The sequence below is a fragment of the Periophthalmus magnuspinnatus genome, chromosome 9 (assembly GCF_009829125.3).
Source record: "Periophthalmus magnuspinnatus isolate fPerMag1 chromosome 9, fPerMag1.2.pri, whole genome shotgun sequence".
Taxonomy (NCBI): domain Eukaryota; kingdom Metazoa; phylum Chordata; class Actinopteri; order Gobiiformes; family Gobiidae; genus Periophthalmus; species Periophthalmus magnuspinnatus.
The window spans coordinates 13,109,184-13,134,363 of NC_047134.1; the positions used below are offsets into that span (position 1 = coordinate 13,109,184).

The 25,180-nt window shown below is 38.3% G+C and overlaps 4 protein-coding genes across 5 annotated transcripts; 2 read left to right on the top strand and 2 right to left on the bottom strand.

Annotated features, from left to right (window-relative positions):
- Window positions 1-724: 724 nt before the first annotated feature.
- On the top strand, window positions 725-11,556 carry kif2a (kinesin family member 2a). Of its 2 annotated transcripts, XM_033972679.2 has the most exons (21): window positions 725-910; window positions 4,026-4,120; window positions 4,277-4,399; window positions 4,799-4,853; window positions 4,924-5,040; window positions 7,685-7,785; window positions 7,859-7,954; window positions 8,029-8,083; window positions 8,173-8,335; window positions 8,412-8,502; window positions 8,765-8,828; window positions 8,910-9,001; window positions 9,079-9,221; window positions 9,422-9,626; window positions 9,706-9,816; window positions 9,891-9,958; window positions 10,145-10,270; window positions 10,763-10,910; window positions 11,006-11,107; window positions 11,180-11,315; window positions 11,430-11,556. In XM_033972679.2, exons 1-21 carry the CDS (start codon window positions 850-852, stop codon window positions 11,513-11,515), a joined length of 2,238 nt encoding a protein of 745 aa, XP_033828570.1. In that variant the 5' UTR covers window positions 725-849; the 3' UTR covers window positions 11,516-11,556. The 2 variants fall into 2 exon arrangements, with proteins under 2 accessions (XP_033828570.1, XP_033828573.1); XM_033972682.2 differs by lacking the exon at window positions 10,145-10,270 and having other exon boundaries at window positions 742-910.
- Window positions 11,177-14,659, bottom strand: dimt1l (DIM1 dimethyladenosine transferase 1-like (S. cerevisiae)). Its single transcript, XM_033972692.2, has 12 exons — window positions 14,494-14,659; window positions 14,028-14,101; window positions 13,855-13,941; window positions 13,725-13,786; window positions 13,538-13,631; window positions 13,419-13,468; window positions 13,223-13,346; window positions 13,056-13,148; window positions 12,914-12,978; window positions 12,775-12,838; window positions 12,597-12,703; window positions 11,177-12,519 (listed from the first exon to the last, which is right to left on the bottom strand). The coding sequence occupies exons 1-12, from the start codon at window positions 14,549-14,551 to the stop codon at window positions 12,477-12,479; spliced, it is 921 nt and encodes a 306-aa protein (XP_033828583.1). The 5' UTR covers window positions 14,552-14,659; the 3' UTR covers window positions 11,177-12,476.
- A 154-nt stretch (window positions 14,660-14,813) lies between these two features.
- On the bottom strand, window positions 14,814-17,254 carry cenph (centromere protein H). The gene is made up of 10 exons (XM_033973062.2): window positions 17,195-17,254; window positions 16,740-16,867; window positions 16,609-16,664; window positions 16,418-16,463; window positions 16,253-16,321; window positions 16,120-16,176; window positions 15,985-16,048; window positions 15,855-15,906; window positions 15,317-15,477; window positions 14,814-14,938 (listed from the first exon to the last, which is right to left on the bottom strand). Exons 2-10 carry the CDS (start codon window positions 16,859-16,861, stop codon window positions 14,846-14,848), a joined length of 720 nt encoding a protein of 239 aa, XP_033828953.1. The 5' UTR covers window positions 16,862-16,867; window positions 17,195-17,254; the 3' UTR covers window positions 14,814-14,845.
- Window positions 17,255-17,593: 339 nt separating this feature from the next.
- Window positions 17,594-24,681, top strand: LOC117376089 (betaine--homocysteine S-methyltransferase 1-like). The gene is made up of 7 exons (XM_055224438.1): window positions 17,594-17,667; window positions 17,735-17,867; window positions 21,184-21,296; window positions 21,370-21,561; window positions 23,539-23,869; window positions 24,047-24,275; window positions 24,365-24,681. The coding sequence occupies exons 1-7, from the start codon at window positions 17,653-17,655 to the stop codon at window positions 24,447-24,449; spliced, it is 1,098 nt and encodes a 365-aa protein (XP_055080413.1). The 5' UTR covers window positions 17,594-17,652; the 3' UTR covers window positions 24,450-24,681.
- Window positions 24,682-25,180: the final 499 nt, after the last annotated feature.

The following is a 25,180-nucleotide window of genomic DNA, read 5'->3' on the forward strand; positions in this document are numbered from 1 at the left end:
AGCTGGAGGATCCCAGAGAAAGCTGGTAGCTTCTGGAATGAAAACGGCCCAAACTATTGAGGGTAGAGTCAGGATGGGATGATTAACCTAAAGTTTGGCCTATCTGATACACTGAAATGAGTTGTTCATCAAATGCACTCTGTCACCATTTCTGGCTACACTATCACGTGGTCTAGATAGCCTAGCCTAATAATCACTATGCCCTAATTGGAATTTGGGATGCAGATACTACTCTCCTTGTACTTAGCCCAACTCAGTGTGCCAATGTAATGATACTCTCATATCAAACCATACTGTGTTAAACTCAAAAAATGCCTACCACAGCTGCTGAGTGATGTGATGGCTGCCAGACATCAGTTTTTCATTCAATGGGCTCTCTCGCTTTTAAAAGTTTGAAAGTTACACCTGGAGGCCGGAAGGTGGCGATATTTAACCAATAACCAGCTGCTGTTGCTAGGCTTCAGTAATAGCGCACATATTAGTTTCAAACTGGAATAATATTAATGGCCAATATGTATCACACGACATACGTTAATAGTAAATTAATCACAACAACTCAAAGTTAGTTTAGTTTTTTTAATTAATAATGATAAAGGTTTACAACATTTGTGGCATAATAGATAAAATACACAAAAATAATAGTCAGATATAACTTTAAATTACTTGGTTTATTTTGAAAATCCAAACCGGAAGTCGAGCAGATTTTCCTGACGGCTACGTAATGCTAGTGCTGGTTGCCGCCGCCTGCATCCTCCTCTGAGCCCAAACCCTGGCCAAGGCGAACTGCTGCTGCACCCGGCTGGAAATTAATGTTTTGTCCTATTTTTGCACATTTCCAAGTAATGTAGAATGGCGGCGGCTTTCGGGAAGATAGTCGTCGGTACATATGTTGAGATAAAGCGCAGCGATGGTAAGTTTGTGTCTTTTCTCATCGCACAGAGCAAGTTGTTGAGGATCTTTGTTGTTGGATACAGCAGCCGTTGTTCTTGTTGCACACCCAGCGTCACATTTATGTCCACACTGCTCGACAAAGGGTAACATAAGCTGCTCTCTCCCTTTGGATAAACGATACTTCGCGTACAGCCATTATATTTATGCCTAAACTATAACAGTGTATTGAGAATGTCCTGTTCTCGGAGGATGACTACATTTTTTGGGCCTAACATTAGTTTCCATCGTTAGAGAACCGGGTTACATTTCAAATCGAATAACCGAAATGACTAAAGAGTTAAACTACTTGGGTATTTTAGTTTAAACAAGACTCACTGGAGATTAGCTAGGTCTGTGGCTAATGCTAGCTTCACCGGCTTTATAACGTTGGAGTGCTAAGCTAACAAGGATTCACTTAATCAACAGATGTTTGCTCTTGGGTTGTATTTGGGACGCCTCTTAATAATTGACGAAGTTGTTTTGTATTTTCTGATCCATCTAAACACATCAACTTGTTATTGTTACTTGTAAAGAGTTTACTTTTTCCAAAGACCAAACACTTAAAGAATCCGAAACAAAGGCCTTATAAATTTTAGTGTTGTAGCTCAAAGTTGTCATTAGTTATTCTTTTTGTTTATAATGAAATGATGTTAAATGAAAGACATCAAAGCACATTCACTGCATTGTGTTCCTGTTAGTTCAATGTAGGAACTGTAATTGGTCTGTAAGGCAAACTTGTTCTGTGACTTTTTCCCCAAGTGTATGTCATCTTTATTTGGTTTGCTTTTATACTTGTGCTGCTTCAGGGACAGTCGGGAGCACACCAGTATTTGAGCAAGTCCAGTTCACCCGCCAGGATTAGGCTACACCCACTTTATAGAGCTTTGCAGAAAACAATGAATGAATGACGCATTAACTCGTCAAAGATACTAGACAAGGGTGTGTTTTAGTCATAGATACCACAAAACATCTTGTTTACTATAGCTTTCATGACACCAAAGTTTTATCTGGAGATATTTGGTTGACAGAGTATCAAATTTAATTTCTGTACCTCTGAAATGTATAAATTGTTCACGCATATACAGTGTAAAAGTCAATTTATTTATTTTTTTTTTTTACTTTGGTCTCTTGGTATTAACTAATTGAACAACTACAACACTTGACTGACTTACTGAATCATTTGTATTTAACATCATGAAAACTAGCATATTTTCCTAAAACCTGACATATTTATATATTATATTTATAAAATATTATGTTTTGTGTGCAATGTTACACCAATCAAATCAAAATTTAAATTCATAATTTAGTACACATGGTACACACACGACTGTCTGTATAATGTCAGTTGTATTTATTTGCATCTGTTTGAGTTTAAGACTATAGGTGAAATGTCAAATCTTGTATTACATCCCCACAGAGATCTGTCCTACCAAAATCATGGGTTGAGCTCCCTCGAGGGGGGGGGTGCACATTTAAAGTAGATCCATGTCAGTATCCACATCCCATCTGTTACATTGAGCTCTCATCATAATCGCCACCGAAACCTCTCACTGTGCTGTGCATTGTTATTCAGTTTGCTTCTCTGGTTTTATGTAGCATATACTTCATATTTTGCAGTAATTCTAAATGTAACAGTTATTCAACTTTTTTCAGTGCTGGGTGTGGGGCTAGACATTTTGCTTCCTCATTTACATCTATCACCATTTTCAGTTGCATTTTATTTTGGTACATTAAAAGCAAATACAAATGCCTTTCAATATTAATTATGTGAACGTAATCAAGGAGACTTTTATTTATTTATTTAATTTTTTTATTTAAATTTCTTTCTCCAAAGTCTGAACTCTAACACTTCCAGAGGATTGGCCGAAGACCTCACGATTAATAAGACCCAAATATAGTATTGGCAAAATTAGACATGACTAATTGCACAGCCCTTAGTACAATGTGCTTAGTTTAAAACACATTTTTATAATAGAAGCTTTAGTATTGCCCTGTGCGTCCTCTAGACTGGCTTCTGGGAGGTGTCACTCATTCATTCTGGTTTCCGTGTAAAGTGGGACACAGTAGAATTGGTGCATTCATTTACAAACAATCAGCTGCTGTAGGGAACCACTGTTGCTTCATCTCTGCTGTGGAATTAGAGGCCCCTCTTCTACATAAGGATAAGTGAAATTACACATACACATTGGAGGAAGCTACAACACCAAAGTAGGAACCAATGTAAAAAAACAAATAAATAGGATTTTCTGATGTTTCTTTTTGGCTTCACTGTGGTGGTGTGTTTTTGCTATTTGAACTTCTCAAACATATTGAGAGGTGTGGCGCAGGATCACATGGCGGTTGTGATGCAGCTGCCATGACTGTTGCCAAGGGGATACCATAAACCACCTTGTCCCTGTATAGGATTATATGTCCTCATTTCTCTTCCTCTTCTTGGGGCTGTGAGTTCATGGTTTCACTTTAACATAAGGAGTGAATGACAAAAAAACAAATGTTACATTTATTAAAGCCTTGGTCACGTTGCAATTTTATCATGATTCATGTACATGTACTCTGAGTAACTGTCAGTATGCTGTCTTTGTCAAGAAATTACTCTCTATTTGAGAGTTCACACTTAACTGTAGTTGGTTAAATCCACCAGTCACTCAGAGCTTGACAGAGGCCGACAAATAGAACCACATTAAACGTAGAAGTGCTGCATCACGATATAAACAGATTATCACAGAGATCAAATTATTAATGTAAACATAAAACAGCATTTATAACAAAATATCAATACTCAGGGAATTTGCATTCATTATATATGAATTAAACTTAGCTTCCACAGAGTTGCACAGTCCTACCACATTTCAATTTGTTGGCCTGTAAAATGCTTAGAGCATGTGTGAACAGTGAACACTGTAGTCAGGCCTCTAGCGTCTCTAAATAATACATATAAGAACAGTCTGTTTCTATGCACTAATTCAGAGGACTTTGAGTTTACAGTCTCTACATCTATAATGTTATATTTGTGTTTGAGCTTCATAATTCAAACACTATTTTATATATTTTTGTTGTTGGCTATTGGCCATAATAACTGCTTCCTTTGACAGGACGTATACATCAGGCAATGGTGACCTCGCTCAATGAGGACAATGAGAGCGTCACTGTGGAGTGGATCGAAAATGGAGACACAAAAGGGAAAGAGGTGAACTATTATTATTTCTTCTCTTTTTCACAGGATCGCGTCCCTCTTTTAGATCTTTGTAATTGTATTACTCATTTGTGTAATTGTACGAAATATTTGTGGTGTTGTAAACAGTAATAAGTAAGTAATTTATGCTGCCTCTTATTTTCCCCACAGATTGATTTGGAAAGCATATTTGCACTTAATCCTGATGTAGCACCAGAGGAGGAGATCTCCCCTAGCCCTGAAACTCCTCCGCCACCGACACCCACTGGTGTTAAATCGAGCAGAATCGCAAAGGTTTGTCTTCAAAGCTCTCCGCTCAAACTGCCTGGTTATAATTGATTTATATGTTGGACCTGGAATGAATACTCAATATTAATATGCTGCTATTATTGTATCACATTGAAATCTTTAGTCAACTATTTTGTGCCATTTCAAAACAAGAATATTGAATTAGTGTTTGATGGAAACAAAAAAAAATGTTGGAAATTGGAACAGTATGGTAAAGCATTAAGTTGAAAATTTTATTGGATTCCTTATTTGTAATAATGAGTCAGTAGTTTGAACTAAATTGAATTCACATTATCCTCTTGATCTTTTGGATTAGTAGAATTATTTGGACTGAAGAAGCCTTTATTTTAGATGAATTACTACACTTCCATATAGTGTATTTTATCTGAACTTGCCTTCTAACAGAACCGACGCACAATAGCACCCAGTAAAAGTGAGACACCGTCCAGAGATAACAGAGGTGAGTGGCAGGATTTTGACAACAAAAACATTTATGATCACATTTTACCCTGTGCATTTGTGTTGTTTAGTGCTTCCCACTCGGGGCCGACCTCTGCAGCCTCAGCAGCCTGAACCAGCCCCACCTCCTCCCTCTCAGCAGCCTGCTCAGCCCACTCAAGCTCAGACTCAACAACAGTTACAGAATGGTAATACAACTTTACAGTAACATTTTCTAGTAATATTGTATTCAAAATATGCTGGTCTCATATGCACATAGCCAACAGCATTATGGCCACTGAGTGTTTGCTGTATTAGATGACATTTTCTCCTAAATGTACAATCACTGGTGACTGATGCCTGTGAGAACCTTAGACTAGTCATGAATCTATTATACAATCTGGACAGAGTATCGCTATTTTAAACCTGTCGCAAACTGAACTAGTGGCAAATCCGTTGGTGCTGCAGCAAAAAGCATTTTTCCCATAGAGCACAATCTAAACACAAACTGCTTGTGTTCAGATGACAGGGCAATTGCATCTTTCAACATTTTTGGCAAATTTAGCCTATTTTCAATACATTAACAAAAAAATCTACCGGTATTCAAAATCTTAAAAACAGCTTTTAAGCTTAAGGTTTTTTTGGACCAATACATACTATGGAAGATAATTTGATTCATCAGATTTGACCTTCTCACTTTGAATGTTATAACTCTGGAAAAAAAAACTAAATTCCAGTTGATGAAGTTTTAAGTATACATTTTCAATGTCTTTACACATTTTAAATGTTCAGCACATATGTTTTAGAGCCCTCAAATTAAACTGTCATGGTTGCAGCAAAGATCCAAGATATCAAGGCATAAGCAATCGATTCTAAGTGAGACGATCCAACTTGGTAACAACCAGCAAATGCTGTAGCAAGCCAATCTGATTGGTCAGAATTAACCTAATCAAAACCTCATCTCTCTGATTTCTTAACTATAAGCCACACCCACAGAAGAGAAAATCGGTTGCTTATGCCCTGGCATCTTGGATCTTCCATATGTATACGTCCATATGTACTTGGACTGCACTGAATTATTATTTGCATGCAATGCTGCAGTTTGTCTTAATGTTATGCCTGACTGATGCAAATAATAGATACACACCTGTTAAAATGTAAGTTCAAAGTTTGTTTACATTAACCACGTCTTTGTCACAGAAAGCTTACATCCACCTATCTCCAGAAAGGAGTCTTGTCAACTTTGTATGTATTACCTGCATGTGTCCCCTCCTATGTGATTTTCTCTTATGATCATAGACTTCCCAGTATAACCCATGCAGTGGTAGACCAAAGACTAGATTGACATAATTGTCTACCCAAAGTGGAGTGCTGGTTGAACAGATTGTTTTGGGGGATCTAATGTTAATTTTTGCTGCTGGTCTTAGGCTGTGCTGTCTTATCCCTCTTGGTGTCTGCTGAGTCACCACTGTGGAAAAGCCCTTGGCACTGTTCCTCCTCTCAGCTCAGTCTGTTACTATCGCATTTACATTTTCCGCATTGCTCAGTTAATGATTTTAAATGAGAAGACTGATAATATGTTTTCCCATATGTTTGAGAATATAATGTCTCCATCAGTAGTGACCACGCTAGAGTCACCAAGGCCCCCTTGTCCCAGTGCTGACCCAGCTCAACTCCTCCCAGATTAACACAGATTATTCTGTACTCTCATAGTCTGGTTTCCCAAGGACTGGAGCCAGTATTGGGCCAGCATTACAACGCTTAAGCAAGTGGGAAGCTGGAGCAACTATCTTCTCTGGGTATTAATTAAAATAAACATCTGGAAACTTGTATGAACTCTCTGATGATTGAGAAAACTTTAAGCATTTGGCTGATCTGAATTTGATTTTATTAAAAGAAAATGCATTGTGGTAAGTGGCCCCTTGAGTGGTTGGTGGGTACAAAAGGAGGACACAATGCAGTATACTTTGTGAAGGCTCTTTGTGGTTATGTAGTGAGAGCCGCTAGTGTTCGAGTGGAGGCACTGTGTACCAGCTGCTCATTTGCGATTTCTGGATCTGTGTTTAGCTTTGATAGATTTGCCCCAAGTCTCAGATGAGTTGTGTAATCAAGTAAAAAGTTAATAAGACATTCACTTAAGGGCTGCTGGGTTGTGTAAAAAAATCATCAGTTTTTTGGGTCATAATTGAAATCATAATTATTTTATATAATGATCTATGTTTAGGCAGTAGAGATGTATTATTATAGTAGTAATCTGTGTTAGGCTAAATGTTTTAAAAGCCATTAGAGATGAGTGGCTTTGCTCCAGGTTTTAGGGTAAGTGGCCGTATTAATTCTGTTGTTTTGATTACAACCTTTTTTTGTAATCGACTGCAGCAATAATGTAATCAAGATTAAAATAAAATGAATTGCACAACCCTATTAGAAACTCCTCACAACTATCCCTTTTCCACCAAGTTTTCAGGACCGGTTCTGCAGATTTACACTCAAAAATGCTGCTCTTGGTTCCAAAAATTGGCTCTGACTCAACACCAGCTGGACAAGAAGTTAGAGCCTGTTACAGTAGAATACTAAACATAAAAGATACATTTAATGATTAGCACTTATTTAAAGTAAGTTATGGAGAGGGCACAACAATCGGTATTGGCTTTAATACAACAAAAGCTAGAGGAGGCAGTTTGAAGAAAAACGAACAATAACAGCTGGCTAGTAAACGGTGTGTTACTATGGCAACAAACAGTTAGTTAGTAGAACATCAAGTTGGCGCAGCTCAGAACCAGGTCCTTGGTGAAAAAGGGGTGGACCAACTGATTATTTAAAGACATAGGGTGATTGGTTGTCTTTTCATGGCAGCAAGGAGAAAGTCTAATTGTGTGAAGGAGGTGGAGAAACTGCAAGAGAAGAGAGAGAGACGACGACTTCAGCAACAAGAGCTGAGAGAGAAGAGGGCGCAGGTACTGTCCACAATGATAAAAGAGAAATTAGAGCCATAGTATACAGTCTAATTAATATTTATCCTAATTTCAGGAAGTGGACACTACCATTCCCAACTATGAGATTATGTACATGATCAGAGATTTCAGAGCCAGTTTAGACTACCGACCTTTGACAACAGCAGACTTGGTTGGTACTTTCAACACTTTCTCTTTTCTCTTGTAGACTGTAAATATGATTTTTTTTTGTAATTTGGTACATAGATTGAGGAGCATAGGATCTGTGTTTGTGTGAGGAAGCGTCCACTGAACAAAAAAGGTAAATATACTTCATTAAAACCATGGATTAAACACTTTAAGTCTATTTGAAGAAAAGGAATGCCATCATGTTACTATTCTGTCATTTAGAGTTGTCCATGAAGGACTTGGATGTAATCACTATTCCCAGTAAGGATGTGGTGATGGTACATGAACCCAAACAGAAAGTGGACCTGACGCGTTACCTGGAAAACCAAACATTTCGCTTTGACTATGCGTTTGACGATAGCTCCACTAATGAGATGGTTTACAGGTTTGTTTAGATCAGACATGTTTATTGTGCTTTGGTGAATAGCTGCTTATCTGACGCTCTATGTTTTTACTGACAGGTTCACTGCCAGACCCTTAGTAGAGACTATTTTTGAGAGGGGGATGGCCACCTGCTTTGCCTATGGACAGACAGGCAGTGGAAAAACACATGTGAGTCATTTGGTTTGGTGACTGCAAAATGTCACCATTGAATTCTAAAATTTGACTGAAAAGCAATGTTTTAAATATAAAATGTCCTCTGTTATAGTTCATGTTTTTGTATCACTATAATAACACGAACAAAGATCATTCTTAAATTATCAATATGAATAGTTCATGCTCAATTTTTCAAAGATTAATATGAAATTATAAAACATAATCAGTTCAGCCATATAGGGGTCATTGAATCAAAACATTTTTTGCTTTTCTGCAGACTATGGGTGGAGACTTTTCCGGTAAAAATCAAGACTGTTCTAAAGGAATCTATGCCCTTGCTGGTACGCTCGCTTTGATGCTTTGGGAATGTTAATATTTTATAAGATGTGTCTCATCTAATTATTCTAACTCTTCCACCACAGCTCGGGATGTATTTCTCATGTTGAAGAAACCCAATTACAAGAAGTTAGATTTACAAGTTTATTCCACGTTCTTTGAAATCTACAGTGGGAAGGTATGTGAAATATCTGACCGTCTCACCACTAGTTTATAAAGATCAAAAAAGATGCTCACTGTGTTGTATGTTTTTAGGTATTTGATCTGCTGAATCGAAAAGCCAAACTGAGGGTGCTGGAGGACGGTAAACAACAAGTGCAAGTCGTTGGGCTCCAGGAGAAAGAAGTGAAATGCACAGAGGATGTCCTAAAACTTATCGAAGTGGGCAACAGCTGTAGGTAGGTTGCTTACAGGACAATGCATCAAATGTACTGTGCATAATCAACTTTAATTAGCTGAACTATGTTTTAATGTTTTGTTTTTTTTCATTTGAGATTTACAATAAACAAAGTGTAAAGTAACAATGTACACATGTACATAAAATCAGAAAAAAACGTATGTCTTAAATATTATTTTAAATCTCCTTTTGTAATTTCAGAACGTCTGGGCAGACATCAGCCAACGCCCACTCGTCTCGCAGCCACGCTGTGTTCCAGATTATTCTCAGGAGAAAGGGCAAAATGCATGGAAAGTTTTCTCTCATTGATCTGGCTGGAAATGAGAGGGGTGCAGACACATCCAGTGCTGATCGTCAGACGCGTTTAGAGGGAGCAGAGATCAACAAAAGCCTGCTTGCTTTAAAGGTTGATATTACAAAATAAAATAAAATTGTGTTGCCATTTCAGTATTTTTCAGTATTTTTCTTTATTCTTTGGTTTTCAGGAATGTATCCGAGCCCTGGGGCGTAACAAACCACACACTCCCTTTAGAGCCAGCAAACTCACCCAGGTCCTCCGTGACTCATTCATTGGGGAGAATTCTCGCACCTGCATGGTCAGTGCTTTACCACACCTACACCTCTGATTTGGACAAATGTGTGTGGTAATGGTTTAACATTTTATGCACAGATTGCCACCATCTCTCCTGGAATGACTTCCTGTGAGAACACATTGAACACACTACGTTATGCCAACAGGTGATCAGTTGTGTGATAGTACTTTGCAATATTGAATGTGATTATTTGTTGTAGAGAATTTAAAAGTTAGTAAATTTGACTTCTCTTTAGGCTGTAGTTTTGACTCTTTCCTCCTCTTCTCTCTGCTTTTCTCTTGACCCTGTCCTTTGCTCCTCTTTGCACTGATTTGTCGTTGCTGCTGTTTAGAGTGAAAGAGTTTGGGATTAGTCCATCAGACATCCCCTTCTCCCAGGGCGGGCAGGGGAACCGTCCCGACCTCTCACCAACCAATACCTATGAGTATGACGACTTTGCTGCTGTATCTCCCAGCAGGTCGAGCTCTTTCTAAAGCACTAACTCATCCATGCCCCCACACAGTGCATGTGCTGCCCCCTGGTCTACAGTATCATGATTTCATCCCAAGCAGCCATAAACACATGTCACTCTGCATGATCTCTTGCTTATTTTTTTTTCCTTTGGCTAAACACATCTTCATGTTCCTTCACCATGTCTTCATCTGAATCTCAAGAGAGAGTATATTAAAGTTTAAGTCCTAAAAGGTTAGGACAGTACTGGCATTAGGGACAAAGAAATCACAAAATATCACATCAATATTAACTCCTCTGAAATGTGTATTTGAGCTATTTATTTATAAATGTATAGATTTACCGATACACAGCTGTCATCTGTTTATGCATGTCACTGCTACCATTATGCTACCATCTATGTACATTTTACTGTACCCCTGTTCATATGTCTAAAAGTGCCCTGCAAGGAAGAGATCCTAGCTCTTTAACAATTCCTAAATGTGTATTTTATATGTAGGGTCAAGGAGCTCACGGTGGACCCTAACCAGGTGATGGTGGAAGGGGGTCGGCCCAACATCCATACTGTTAATCAGCTGGACCTGGATGAGGAGTGGATGGGCCTTTCTCCACAGAGGGATGACCTCAAGCTGCTCTGTGAACAGAATGTGAGTGTACAAGGACAATGGTCTAAGTGTTTAAGTAATTGGTGATTTGGGACTTCTCTTTTGTAATAATTACATTTTTTGGCATTGTCCTTTAGGAGGAGGAGGTGTCCCCTCAGCTCTTGACGTTCCACGAGGCTGTGTCTCAGTTAGTGGAGATGGAGGAGCAGGTTCTTGAAGACCACCGAGCTGTTTTTCAGGTTAATGTTCATCTCTCGTCTGCTCTGACCAAAAGCTGCTGGACAGATTCACATTGTGTCCTCTGTGTGCAGGAGTCCATTCGGTGGTTAGAAGATGAAAAAGTGCTGCTAGAGATGACCGAAGAGGTGGACTATGATGTGGAGTCTTACGCCACTCAACTTGAACAGATCCTGGACCAGAAGATAGATATCCTCACGGAGCTCAGAGGTAAGAATTACTGTAAAAGCTTTAGAACAGCAACCAAGAGATCTATAGAAGTCTTTTTAAAAGCCACTAATAACCTTTTTATGGTAGTCATGTTTCCGCTATTTCTTTCAACAGACAAAGTGAAGTCATTCCGCTCTGCCCTTCAAGAGGAGGAGCAAGCTAGTAAGCAGATCAACCCCAAGAGGCCGCGAGCTCTTTAGAGACAGAAGTGACATGAAAACATAACCACTAGCTGTTGGACATAAATTGGACTGCCATTAACACTGATGATAAATAAGTACTCGTCAAAACCCATTGCTAAAATTCAGCCGGTTGATCACTCTAGTCAAAGGGAGGAAAAGGTTTCTTTTTTATGAAGAATTATGTTTACCTGACCTTTTACATAAATTATTTTCTTTTATACTTGTTTGTATCTTCTTATTAAAAAACAATGTTCTTTGTTTTCCTTCTCAAAACCAGTTGTTGGTTTACAGTTGCTCTGGTTAACATTTTTGCATGATTGCACTGTGATGGTGTACTGTAGCATTTTGTACATCTGTCTGTTTTGGCCGAATGCAATTATTTTTACATAATTTATCAGCCTCATAAACCTTTATTTCCCTTCTTCCAGAGCTTATCTGAGCTAGTTTAATAAGAGCTCGTAGCGCCACATTGCTTCTTTTGTCTGAGATTTCTACTTGTAGTTTGCTTCAACTTGTGCCCTGTCACATTAACTGTCAAATGACCCAATGTTAAAGTCCTCCATTTTGTGAAGAATAGAACTGTTAATACATGTGAAAACAACTGACCCACCAAATGTAATTATAGAATAAAAAAAAAATCCTGTTTTGCTTCACAGGTCATCATGTGCATGACAAGGAGAGCAAGAGTCCAGACAAGTTACCAAGTTCAGTTCAACAACTGGTTTAGTATTGCAAAGAAAGAAACAGTCATTTAACTAAAATGTATTTTGGCATTGATTAAATAGTCATTTACAAATACTAAACTTTTTTACATTTACAATTACATTTTCTGTCCATGATATCACACTTGCAACAACATAAGTAATTTGTTGAAAGTAAAGCCATAAACTTTAAGTTGATATTGAGGAGTTTCCATGACTAATATTTGTGCCTCCAGGTCACGTTTAATTCACCATGACAGATAAAGGAACTCTATGTCTTAAGAAAAGTGGATCCCTGCAGAATTGAAAGCATGAAGTAGTCTGTAAAAAGAAAAACAAATATAGATTTTGTCTAGAAAAAAACACACTAAAACATGTTGCATAGACAATATACTTACACCATGAAATCATCAATGTCCATGGACCTAGCTCTCTTTTCGCTGAAGTTTGCCTCTTGCAAAATACTTTCAATCTTATTACTAATGCTGAAGTCAGCTGGTACAGGCTTAAAAAGGTTTGAATTAAGTTTAGTTTGCTATAAACTTAATTTTAAACATAAGATGAGAGTTTACTTACCACATTGTGTACAGAACAATGGATTCTGTAGTTTTTCTCAAGCAGCTGCTCTACTGCTGAAGACCTGAAAAGTAATTTTTATGATCAACTTCAAAAACTAGAAAGTTGTCAATGAAGGGATTGCTTTAATGCTACTCACTTGAATGCTGCACTGAGTGTTTTGTTTTTCCTCACAAAAGCTATTCTGACCAAACCATCCCACTCCTTAAAAAGATATTGAAAAGAATGAATACTATGGTGTACGCACACACTCGCAAAAAAGGATTTAAAACAAAAAGTACCTGGAAGTTTACTGGAGGTGGAGGATTTTTGGGTTCTATCCTGACAACACTCGATTCTACTTTAGGGGGAGGGCGGAAATTATTCTTCCCCACCTGCGTAAAGAGGTTTGTACATTAATCTATCCTATATAATTATTAATATATTGTAATAATGATAAAACACCAACCTTCATGAGATGGTCAACTCGAGCCAACAGCTGTGTGTTTATGGACAATCTACAGTAAAGCTTGTCTCCTGGTTGAGCAACTAAACGCATCGCAAACTCTCTTTGAAACATCAATACTGCACATCTGGAAAAAATTGAAACCATAACATTGGTGGGGTAAATAAAACTAAATTAAGCATTATCGGTTTTATCTTACCTAAAGAATGGCCGATGGAGTAAAAGTTTGAAGACAAAGGGTGACGAAATCTGCAGAATAATGGTCATGTATGATGTGTGCAAATAATATACGGAAACTTGTATTTTGTGAGTTTTTACCTGGTATGGTAAATTTGCAACACAGACATCAAAGAAAGGAAGATCAGTTTTCAGTACATCACCAACTAAAATCTGAAGTTTACTTTGCATTGGCCTGGTAAAAAAAAAAAAAAGCAAAAACAAAACAGGTGAGTTGTGCAAATGAAACAAAAATAATATACTAGTTTTTGTAATGTCAGATACCCACGTGCATTGTACTCTCTTCTGAAGTTCAGCCACCAATCTGCAATCCAACTCACAAGCTACAACCTAAAAGAAAAACAATCACATTAGAACTTTTATTCAGCAAAACTTTAACTCCACATGTCAAATCTTGCCTTTTTAGCCTTTTCTAGCAGTTTCACAGTCATGTTTCCTGTACCCGGTCCCACTTCAAGGACCACATCTGTTGGCCTAAGAGCAGCCTGCAAACCAAAAGACAAACAAAAACATTACTGACAGATATTTAAAACCCTTTAATATCACCCAAATGTTTTAACGATTGTCTTACCTTCTCTATGATACCGTTAACAACTAAAGGGTTCTTGAGGATGTGTTGTCCAATACCAGTGTTGAACATAATACCTGTGAAGAAAATAAACTTACATAAATCTTTAATGCATCAATGTAAATATATGGCTTCAATGTACAGCTTAAGAAAAAGGAAGGTAAAACTCATTCCGATTTTCTTTCGCAATTTTTGTTGTTTACAAGGAGTTTAAATTACTCTAGATTAGTTAGTAATACAATTTGTTATCTGTTCAGGCATTGTTTAATATATTTGAGATGTAAATGACAACGTATTAGTCTCTTGCATCTCGTCTACACAGTACTCCTGAAGTACTATTGTTCATAATCAATGTTTTTGTTTTTATTTTAGCTGGTGTCGAACAGCTGTCTGGGCTGTTATGCTAAGGGTTAGCTGTTATGCTAAGGGTTAGCTTTAGCATAAATTATACCGTTACCATGACTCTTACCTTGGTTTTTAACTTCTTGGTGTTGGCGACTTTTCTTTTCTGCTTTAACCTTCGGCATTTTAATTTTGTTGTACTCCAAGTAATTTCAGAAATAAAGATATATGTGGAAATTGTGGCTAGTGGTACAAACACGTGTGAACTTTTCTTCTTCCCCCCCAGAACATACGATACACCCTTTGACTCTATGTCCCCCTAGTGGAAACTGATAGAACAACAGTCAATAGACCTGTGATATTGTCTGTGTATACAGTACTTGATTATAAAAGAAACGGAATGCATTTAGAAATACATATTGTTTATTTAAAAATCACAAACAGCATATAAAATCAGACAAAGTAAAAGGTCAAATAACTTAATCAGAGATGGGAAATTCTTCTAGTGTCATGGCAATGTCACGAAGTTTGGGGTCATCAATCCAGTTAATCTTATAAGCTAAAAGCAGGCCCTGGAGGAGACAAACAAAGGCAATTCTCTAAGTTGATTCTTTTGATATTTAACATGCAAGAGCAGAGAATAAAGCAGTGTCAATGAATAAAATCTCTATACCTAAATTAACACAAATATCTCATAAATAGAGTTTCCAATTGCTATCTGGTTCCCCTATAATCCAAGTTTCTATCGGAATAGCAATCTGAGCAATACATTGGTAGGACAAATTTTACTACTAGATACAGTATCATTCATATTTAAAACTAACTATAAAAGCTTGGTAATTAAAACAAAGAAACACTCATGAGGTTATGCGAAAGCCTCTGCCCTACTTTCTACAGCACATTATTGAAAGTAGGGCCATGTTGTTTTATCAGTCATAAGCTACACTCACCCTCAGGACGTTCTGTGTCATGATGGCCATCTTCTTGTGTTTTTCCAGGTTTGCTTGGCCTTTCTCTATCACAGCTTTATATCTTTCTGAGTCTGGATGTTCTTTCTTTGACTTCAACTCCTCCATCTCCTTCATTTTCTCATGAGTAAGACGTTTTAACTCTATAGAAAAAATATGTAACTGCAAATAAACACAGCCATAACTAATATTAAATGTGCACTATGTGACTTTTCTGGTGGAGTCTGACAACTGTATCCCTGGAGGTGTTATTTATTTGCCTGTAATGGTAAAAGAAAATTTCATTTCTGTCAACTGAAGAAGCCGCTTGGATGAGTTATGGTTATGGATCATACTTGGATGACTGAGGGATTATTTATCTGTAATGTTCCATAGTATAGCATTAAACCTATATATACCACAGGACCAGATATTATGGAAAATTACAAGCAAACAAATAACATCTCCATGGAAAGAACCAGGTGGCAGACCTTCCACCAGAAAAGTTGCATAGTACATCTTTAATAATCACATAGTATACCTAGTCTCTTCTTTTGTAATTCAGCAATGTCATCTTGAAGAGCTCTTGATTCCTGTACCAAAATGAAAAAGACCATTATTGTGGCATAATATAAATGATGATAAACGTAAACACAGAAAAATAAACATACTTGTTGGAGTTGTTTAGTTTGTGAACAAAAGGCCATACAGCGTTCACTCACGCGCTGCAGCTCACTAAAATGTAACAAGTATGAAAAGTGAATACATTACAGGAGGTTACTTATCATTGTTTGTAGTGAACATACTTTGCCTCTGCATCATTTTGGTTAAGTTTTTCAGCAAGAGTGTGCCACATCTGCATCCTGAAAAAAAAAAAATTATGTTTTTTTTTTTTGTTTTTTTTATTGCAGATCTACAGAGTGATATAGTTGGCATTACCTGTGCAGAGCTAATGTACAGTTAAAATAATTTGTTTTGGCATTCTCAATCTCAGTCACAAAATCCAGCCTAGGAAATGTATAAAATAATATGCTTACTATAGCACAAAGGAAACAAAAAACACACTGATAAATTTTAACATCTGAAAACAACATAAATACTTACAAATCTCTCTCTGCTTCAGATGAGCTACATGCTCTTTTAGGATCTCCTTTTATGTTTTGTACCAAAAATACAAATCACATTATGATAGACATAAATACATGTCATAAAACTGCATTTTTTAGCTCAATTATGAAAAAATTAAACTAACAGAACAAGGTAAGAAAAATAAAAAAGTGAAAGAAAGTATTTACCGGTTTGGAGGCGCACTTTCATCTCAAAACACTGGTTAAACATCTGTTGCTTTATTCTAAAAATGTATAAGAGATGATACATTTAGAAAGGCAAAAAATAAACCCGTAGACATCATGACTGGGACATGAACCTGAGCATGTCTAGAGGTGAGGTATCGCCTTGTGCAGATGTGTTGTGAGGAGCAGGCTCATCATATGAAGCCACTGCCTCCATGGTGTGACTGAGCTGTCCCAGGTCCTCAGGCTGCTCCATTACACTCTGTGGAGTATGAATGACTGTAAATGTGATGCTTCTCCTGCACCTCCAACACTACATCAATAATTACACTCAGCAATAACAATAACTAATAGTATGTTTTTTGTTTTAGCTTGTAAAAATGGGTTGGTGCATTCTTAATATATAATGTATAGTATTAATGGAAATAGCAATGCCATGACTAATGTTCTTACAAAGATAACACTTTATTGATAAAACAACAAAAGGAGAATCAAACAAACCGATTCTCAATCCCACGAAACTCTACGTAGTATTAACAGCAACGATATGTGATGCTTAAATGTGTTAATAAATGTGTTAGTCACTTACTTTGTGGCTTAAAAATTCAACAGAGATTTTAAAAGTGATGTTGTTTATGTCCAGAGCCAGAGCCCGCCAGGATGTGACGTCATTTGCGTCAGTGGCGTCTGAGGTCAGTGTCTCCCCCTGTGGCCACACGAGGCACAGGCGTTTAGGAAAAAACATGTTGCATCGAAAAAATGTAATTGAAAAGAGGTGCATTAACGAGTGGAGATTAGAGAAGCTGTGGCTGTTCTATGCAACAAAAACTAAATACAAATAATGGTGTATTTGGGTTTATCTCATTTATTAAACTATTCAAACACACTTCATTTTGGTTTTATTTATTACACTGCAAAACTAAAAACAACTGGTTGTGGAGTAACGCCTCCTGTTGTTGGCAGCCTTTAAAGGCACATCTTGCCTCATCTTGTTCAAACCGGCTCCAGAGTTTATGTGAGGCAGAGGTGAAGCAGCTCTAAACAACCATGACGAGCAAAAGGGTAAGTAAAGTCTTCTATTAGTCAAAAATAAATTCATTTTTGTCATTTGCATGCTCCCCTCATGCAGGACATCCTGGAGAGGTTGAATGCCGGGGAGGTGGTCGTTGGTGATGGTGGGATGGTTTTGCAGTTGGAGAGACGTGGTTATGTGAAAGCTGGACACTGGACCCCTGAAGCAGCTGTTCAACATCCTGAAGCAGGTATGGGATTTAACAGAGCTTCTCAACCTGAGGTCTTGCTCCATTTAGCAGGAGATAGGACATTGCATGGTCTGGATGGGTTGATCAGAACTGTGCAAATTAAGTTGTGATTTGTGATGAGTTTGGGGCTGCTTTTCTCTGTCTTATGGCAACTTTTTTATGTCTATTCATTCTACTCCAAAAGTGGAATTAAACTACTAATTTTTTTTTTGAGTAAATCATTAACCTCTTTTAAGGGTTTAGAATAAAAAATAAATAAAGGTGTTAAAACTAAACTCCCATAAAAATGTTTTTTGAGCCATTTTTTTTTACCTTTTGGGGAGTTAAAATTTGGGGATTTTAATATATTATTGATTTTATCCATATAAAATCTGAGAAAAGAGCCATTATTTGCCAAAATAAGACTTTATTTAGCAAATACTAAAGATTTTTAAAAAAATACTAAAGATTTTAACTAGCAAATACTAAAATAAAACATTTGTATCTACTTACATTAAAATACATTTGCACTTTTGATCATGTACATCTTTTCATAGTAATGCATTTCAAAAAAACAACTGAACAACTTAGACAGTTCTCGGGGCACATTTCATACATATATTTGAGAGGCCATAATAACAGCAAAGCAGTGCTAAATAAGAAAGTGCAAAATCACATCTAAACATCTTGTTAGACAGGAAGTCATCATACCTCAAGCTAATGACAAAATTATATTGAAAATAGTTTGTCAAACGCCCTCAAAAGATGTGCCTGATTGGCAGGGAAGCAGCTTTTTGTTGAGAACAATGTAAAATAATGAAACCTGGACTTTTGATGTTCCCCGGGGCGAGGAGATATGGCTGTGGATTTTCTTCAGTAGTTAGAAGATGATCCTCAAGGCTTTGGAAGGACTGAAATAAACACAAAATATAAGACATTTGCTTATAAAAAGGTGCAAGACTAGTTGTATGTATTTACCTTGCTCCTCTGTGGAGCTGGTAGCTTCACTGAGGACTGCCTTTAGACATTTTCTAAGAAGAGATGTCTCTTTCAGGGTCTGTGCTTCTTTGATTTCTTTAAAGTTCCTTGTCCATTTTTCATGGAATCTTGCAGAAACCTCATCTTCAAACATAAAAAAAAAGTCTTGCAAAATCTATTAATGGAGAACCAGCAACAATTATTACCCCCCATCAGTATTCACATATCTTGTGGCAGCATTGGAAAGAATGAATTCACATTTAATATTTACCGGTCGTTTTGTCTCCAGAAAGCAAGGAAACAGCTGCAGATTATCCAAAAACTGTTGTGGATCATTGAGGAGCTATTGCCGATGATTGAAGGTTTGTCTCATCTTTGAGACCAGCTCTTTGTCAGCTGTGTGATTAAGAAGTGTCATTGCTTCCAGGCATTCATCCTATGAATGCTACGCAGCAGAAACAGGTAGTCTTTGGGCCACCTTTGTGTGGCTGCTTGCTGCGAGCTGTAAACATTATTCTTAACTGGCACTGCACAGTTTTTATACACCACTGAAGGAATGCAGAGTTTCTTTCCATGTGATATAAGTGCTCCTAAAAAATAACAGATTTAGCCCAGTTTCCAATATTTAAAATTGTGAGAAGTGAAAGACTTGCATATTGGATGCAAGGATCCTTTAGCAAGGGGAACATCTCTACTATGCCAAGAGCCTGAAACTCTTTAGTTTGTTTGCGAACTACTCTCCTAGATTAAGAGAAAAACATAAAATAGTTCATAATAATAATGCAGTTGCAAGCACAAGGCATTTGTGATACAATATTTATTTTCTTACCCTTTTTTTTCACACTTGGCAGCAACAGTGACATTCACCATAATGCATTGAGTTGAATCTTCAAAGTTTGAGTTTCTATGTATTTTTTAATTACATTTCCGCTCTCAGGATTACATCTCATAATTTTTCCACATTCTGAAAAAACAAAACAAAGAAATAGAATCTGTAAATAGTTAAAAATCGCACTGTAACTTCTGGTGTGAGTTCCACTATGGCTCAGTGGAGATCATATAGCTTTGTCTAAACAATTCCACAGTCATAAACTTACTTATCTTAGATAGTTCCCGGGGCACATTCCTGGAACTTCTCACGAACTAAACCACAAGTATAATATTTACTGTAACGTTTTAACGTTTTCACACTGACATATCTAACTAAGCCATAGGCTACGCATTCACTCTGCTGCTAAAGCCACTGCAGGGTGTTAAAATGTCTGTAACATCTAGGCCAGGGCCGCTCCCTGTCCAACCCCAGCCCCAGCACCTGTCCAACCCCAGCACCTGTCCAGCCCCAGCACCTCACAGCACGCCTCAGCACCTGTCCAGCCCCAGCACCTGTCCAGCCCCAGCACCTGTCCAGCCCCAGCACCTGTCCAGCCCCAGCACCTGTCCAGCCCCAGCACCTGTCCAACCCCAGCACCTGTCTAACCCCAGCACCTGTCCAACCCCAGCCCCAGCACCTGTCCAACCCCAGCCCCAGCACCTGTACAACCCCAGCACTTGTACAACCCCAGCACCTGTTCGGGCCACCCCGCTGCTAGGTGGATCATTCCGTGGTCAACATTGGTGCTGAAAATGCGCTCAGGGCTAACAATTGCTGTGCTAAATTGTAATGAATTCACCTGTTAGTAGTTGCTTAGCTGTGAACACGCAGTGGTCTTGGTTCACAGAGCCTCGCTGTGCTCCGTGAAGCTTTACCTGGATAAGTGGAGCCTCGCCTGCATTTGAGCGGAAAAGGCTCTTTGTTGTTGACTCTTCTTTCCCTGTACACGAAAGACAGCATTTAGAGCTATATTAGAGACATTTACATCTGTCTATAAGGTCATAAAGTGTGTCACACTAACGGCATTGAGTCCGCAAAAGACACAGGCAAACGCGGCCCACGCCCTCACTGAGCCACGGTCAATATCAAGTTTTACAACGTTATGTCATGTTATTTAATATTATAGCTCAATTATACACATAATTGCTGCTGAAATAATGTAATTTACTACAAAATAATTAGTTTTACATGCCTTGAGATGAAGACCTTGCTGTGTTTTCTGAGAGAAAGAGAAATTGGCCCTCTAATCTTAACTCCCACAGGACATCAGGGGGCGCTCTTGAACACTCCTTCATTCAACCCCAAAAGCAAACCCCTTGCAGGGATGCTGTGTAACAGAACCTGCTGTAACACATACTGAATAAACTCCTACATAGTTGCACCTTTATACTTTTCTGGTTAACTCCTATTTTTTCTACCCCTCAAATTTTCTGTCTTGTCCCCAGCAGACTGCAGCTGTATATAATTCCCTTGTGTTGTTTGTGTCAGTGCGCCAGCTGCACAGGGAGTTCCTCAGAGCTGGAGCTGATGTACTTCAAACATTCACCTTTTACTGCAGTGAGGACAAGCTGGAGCTGAGTGGAAATGTCACCGACATCACTGTCAGTGCAAAAGCAGATTTATTGTTTAGAGATTTAGATTTTACTAATATTATTTTTTATTTATTTTTCACAGGGTGCTGAAATCAATGAAGCAGCCTGTGACCTGGCCAGAGAAGTGGCTGATGAGGGGAGTGCTCTGGTCGCCGGCTGTGTGTCCCAGACTCCCTGTTACCTGGGAAATCACAACGAGGCCGAGGTCAAGTCTCTGTTTAAGAAACAGATGGATGAATTTCTCAAAAAGGACATTGACTTCTTCATAGCTGAGGTAGTCCCATTTCTGGTAAATTACAGAAAAATTTATGCACATCTCTGTATACTGTCAAACATGGTGACCTTTTTCTTTTTTCTTTATACATCAACTTTAGAGTATGTAGTCATGATAATGGGGGTGGGTGTGTGTGTGTGTGTGTATATATATATATATATATATATATATATATATATATATACACACACACACACACACCGTAAATTTCGGACTACAGAGGCACCTCAATATAAGCCGCACCAGCTAAATTTGAAGAGAAAATCAATTTTGTACATATATAAGCCGCACCTGAATATAAGCCGCAGGTTTTCATATTGTAACATGAGATATTTACACAGAAAGACGGTGCACCGACACGCTTTTTTTTAAACTGTGCCTGAAAATTGGCACCAACACGACATCAACATGGGATGAACACACCTGCAGGTTTAGAAAATAAAGCTGCACCAACACGGAAAATCTGCTTTTATTTCCTCTCAAAACTTTTGTCGTCTTTTTACATTGACCAAGTTGGATTCATTGATGCCGAGCTCACGTGCAGTGGCTCTATTTCAGGGGTCAGCAACCCGCGGCTCCAGAGCCGCATGCGCCTCTTTCAGCCTTATACTGCGGCTCTGCGTGGCTTAGGAAAATAAATTTTAAGTATTTAATTGAAGTGTATTTTATTTGTGTTAGCTCTTTTTTGTTGTAGTTTAAATTGGAAGATTATTATGATCTTAAAATAAAATTATATTTTCTTATTTTTCGTTGCTCAAAATAAGCGTCACACTCGCGGAACAATGTTCAAAACAAACACCGCTCATGTCTCACAGACAGACACAGCTCACAGTCCTGCGTAAAGAGCCCTGATTTTCAGACGCTGTGCGCGCAGGGGTCAGGAGCAACTTTCGCCCGTCCCTAATGACACACTAATAAGCTCGTCCGTAGATGTATCATGAAAATCCTGCTGGAAATCGCCACAGAAATCTATTTGATGTAGTAGCAAGTATATTATCTGCTCTTGTCTCCGCAATGACGTATCACGTATAACACATCAGACACGACGCACAAAAGTAGAGCCACAAGCGAGTGAAAATGAGCCAAAACAAAAGTCTTTGGAGAGCTTTTAACAAAGGGGAAAGGGCCAACTGAGGAGCCAGAAGAGGAGACTACGACCTCCAAGAAAAAGAAAGATAAATTTAACAGACAATACCTACTTAAAATCAGGGTTTGTCGCTGCAGGTGACTCTCACGCACAGTCCGCTCTGCGTAACGTGCGGGAAAAGCAAATGAGGCAATGAAACCTTCAAAACTGCTTTGGCACATGGAGAATAAGCACCTGGGATTAAACGATACGCTTTTAGAGTTGTTGTTTTTTTGTTTTTGTTTTTTTCAAAGAAACTGCGGAGCAGAGTAGACATAGTCACATAATCAGCGCAGAGCTCACACTGATGCAGCGGTCTGGTGAGTTGTATTTTTTTATGCACTTAAGTTATTTTTGCCATATTTATCTGCCACGTGTAGAAGGCTTGTCCGTGAAAATAAAACCTACATTATTCCGTTACATTATTATTATTATACACAGTGTTATCTTCATTTTAGATGTCAAAAGTATTTGCGGCTCCCAGTGTTTTATTTTACGTGGAAAGTGGGTCCAAATGGCTCTTTGCGTGTTACAGGTTGCCGACCCCTGCTCTATTTCCTTCTTTATCTTAAAAACTGCATTATATCCATTTCATGATGCGCAAAATGATCGTTCAAAATCAAAACTAGTGAATTCTTCAGAGCAGAATCTTTCCCCACGTCTGTCTCACTTTTACGTTTACAGCTAGAGAGCGCCCCCCGGTGGCCGTTATCCAGTAAAATGCCATAAATAAGCCGCACTGCTGTATAGGCCGCAGGGTTCAAAGCGTCGAAAAAAAGTAGCGGTTTATAATCCGAAATTTACGGTATATTATATAGTTGGTTAATTCCATTTTATTTAAATCAATGCAGTTTTTCCAGTATGTGGAGGAAGCCGCCTGGGCTGTAGAGGTGCTGAAGACCAGTGGTAAAACTGTGGGAGCCACAATGTGCATCTCTCCTCATGGAGACATGAGCGGACTGCCTCCTGGGGACTGTGCTGTGCGTCTGGTCAAAGCAGGAGCTGATATCGTTGGGGTAAACTGCCACTTGGACCCGACGGCTTGTATCCAAACAGTGAAGCTGATGAGAGAGGGGCTGGAGAGGGCAGGCCTCAAAGCCCACCTCATGATCCAGCCTCTGGGGTGTCACACTCCTGAATGTAATAAGAGTGGTTATATGGGTCTGCCAGAGTTCCCATTTGGTAAGATATCTTTATGTATTTAACTTTATTTTTGTATCATTCTCAAACATTATAAATATGTCCATGTAGTTCAAGTTGTTTTATTGTCTTCCTTGTCTCTTATCGTAATCCTATAATTAGCAGATTTGTCTTAGTTACACCTTAAAATGTAACCATTTAATCCTGTTCTGTTGTCAGCGTTGGAGTGCAGGTCTTTGACTCGCTGGGATGTGCACAAATATGCCAGGGAGACATACGAGGCAGGGATCCGGTACATCGGCGGCTGCTGTGGGTTTGAGGCCTATCATATACGAGCCATATCTGAGGAGCTGCGAGCAGAGAGGGGCTTTCTCCCGCCTGCATCAGAGAAGCACGGCCTGTGGGGGGCAGCATTGGAGATGCACACAAAACCCTGGGTCAGAGCCAGGTGAGGACAAACAACACTGTTCTGATTATTATTAAAAAATGTATCTAAAACAGTACATTAATAATTATGTTCAACTCAATTTCTCACAGAGCTCACAGAGAGTACTGGGAAAGTCTTCTACCAGCGTCTGGGCGGCCCAAGTGTCCATCAATGGCCACACCAGAGTATGAATGAAGAAAATGTATTTTTGTGCTCAAGTATCAGATAACAATACATGCAATGCTATAGATATATGTTAATAAGGCATTAATAATGTTTTCATATCTGTCTGTCAAGCATTAAACCACTACAAGAGGATAAGCATTGTGAAATGCCAAGGTTAAAATGCCAAATGATTAACAGAGTGTTTGAAGATCTCTGGTCAATGAGTGGACTGCAATTCAATAATATCAGATTAGACAACACCTAATAAATCAGTGTCCAACACAGGGGCTATTTTTGCCTCACTATCTATAATGTACTGGAATAGACCTGAAGTAGGTTAAGTTAAATATTCACCAGGTGAACTAGCAATCACCCGGTGAATAGCAAGACCTTTAACCTCTTTGCAAAGAGGTTAAGTAAAAGGTTATGTGGATGGACTCTAAAATCTAATTACTGTTTGACATTTATTTAGTAGATGTGTAAGTACATGTGTAAGAAAGCTCCACACAGCACATCTAGGGAAGTGGTTCAATCTAACATTCAATAAAATAAAACATCAAACTCAGTCAAACATCCAGTGAAAAATATTAAAGCTTAATTACACTTTGCTCAAAGAGTAGATCCATGGGACAGTACCATTACAGAGCCTATGGACAGAACATAAAGAGATTCTTGTCTACACTATTCAGCTCTAAGAGGTTTTTCTGCTGTCAAAAGAAAGAAGCTGATTGGTTAAATCAGAATTTTCTGGTTGTCTGTGT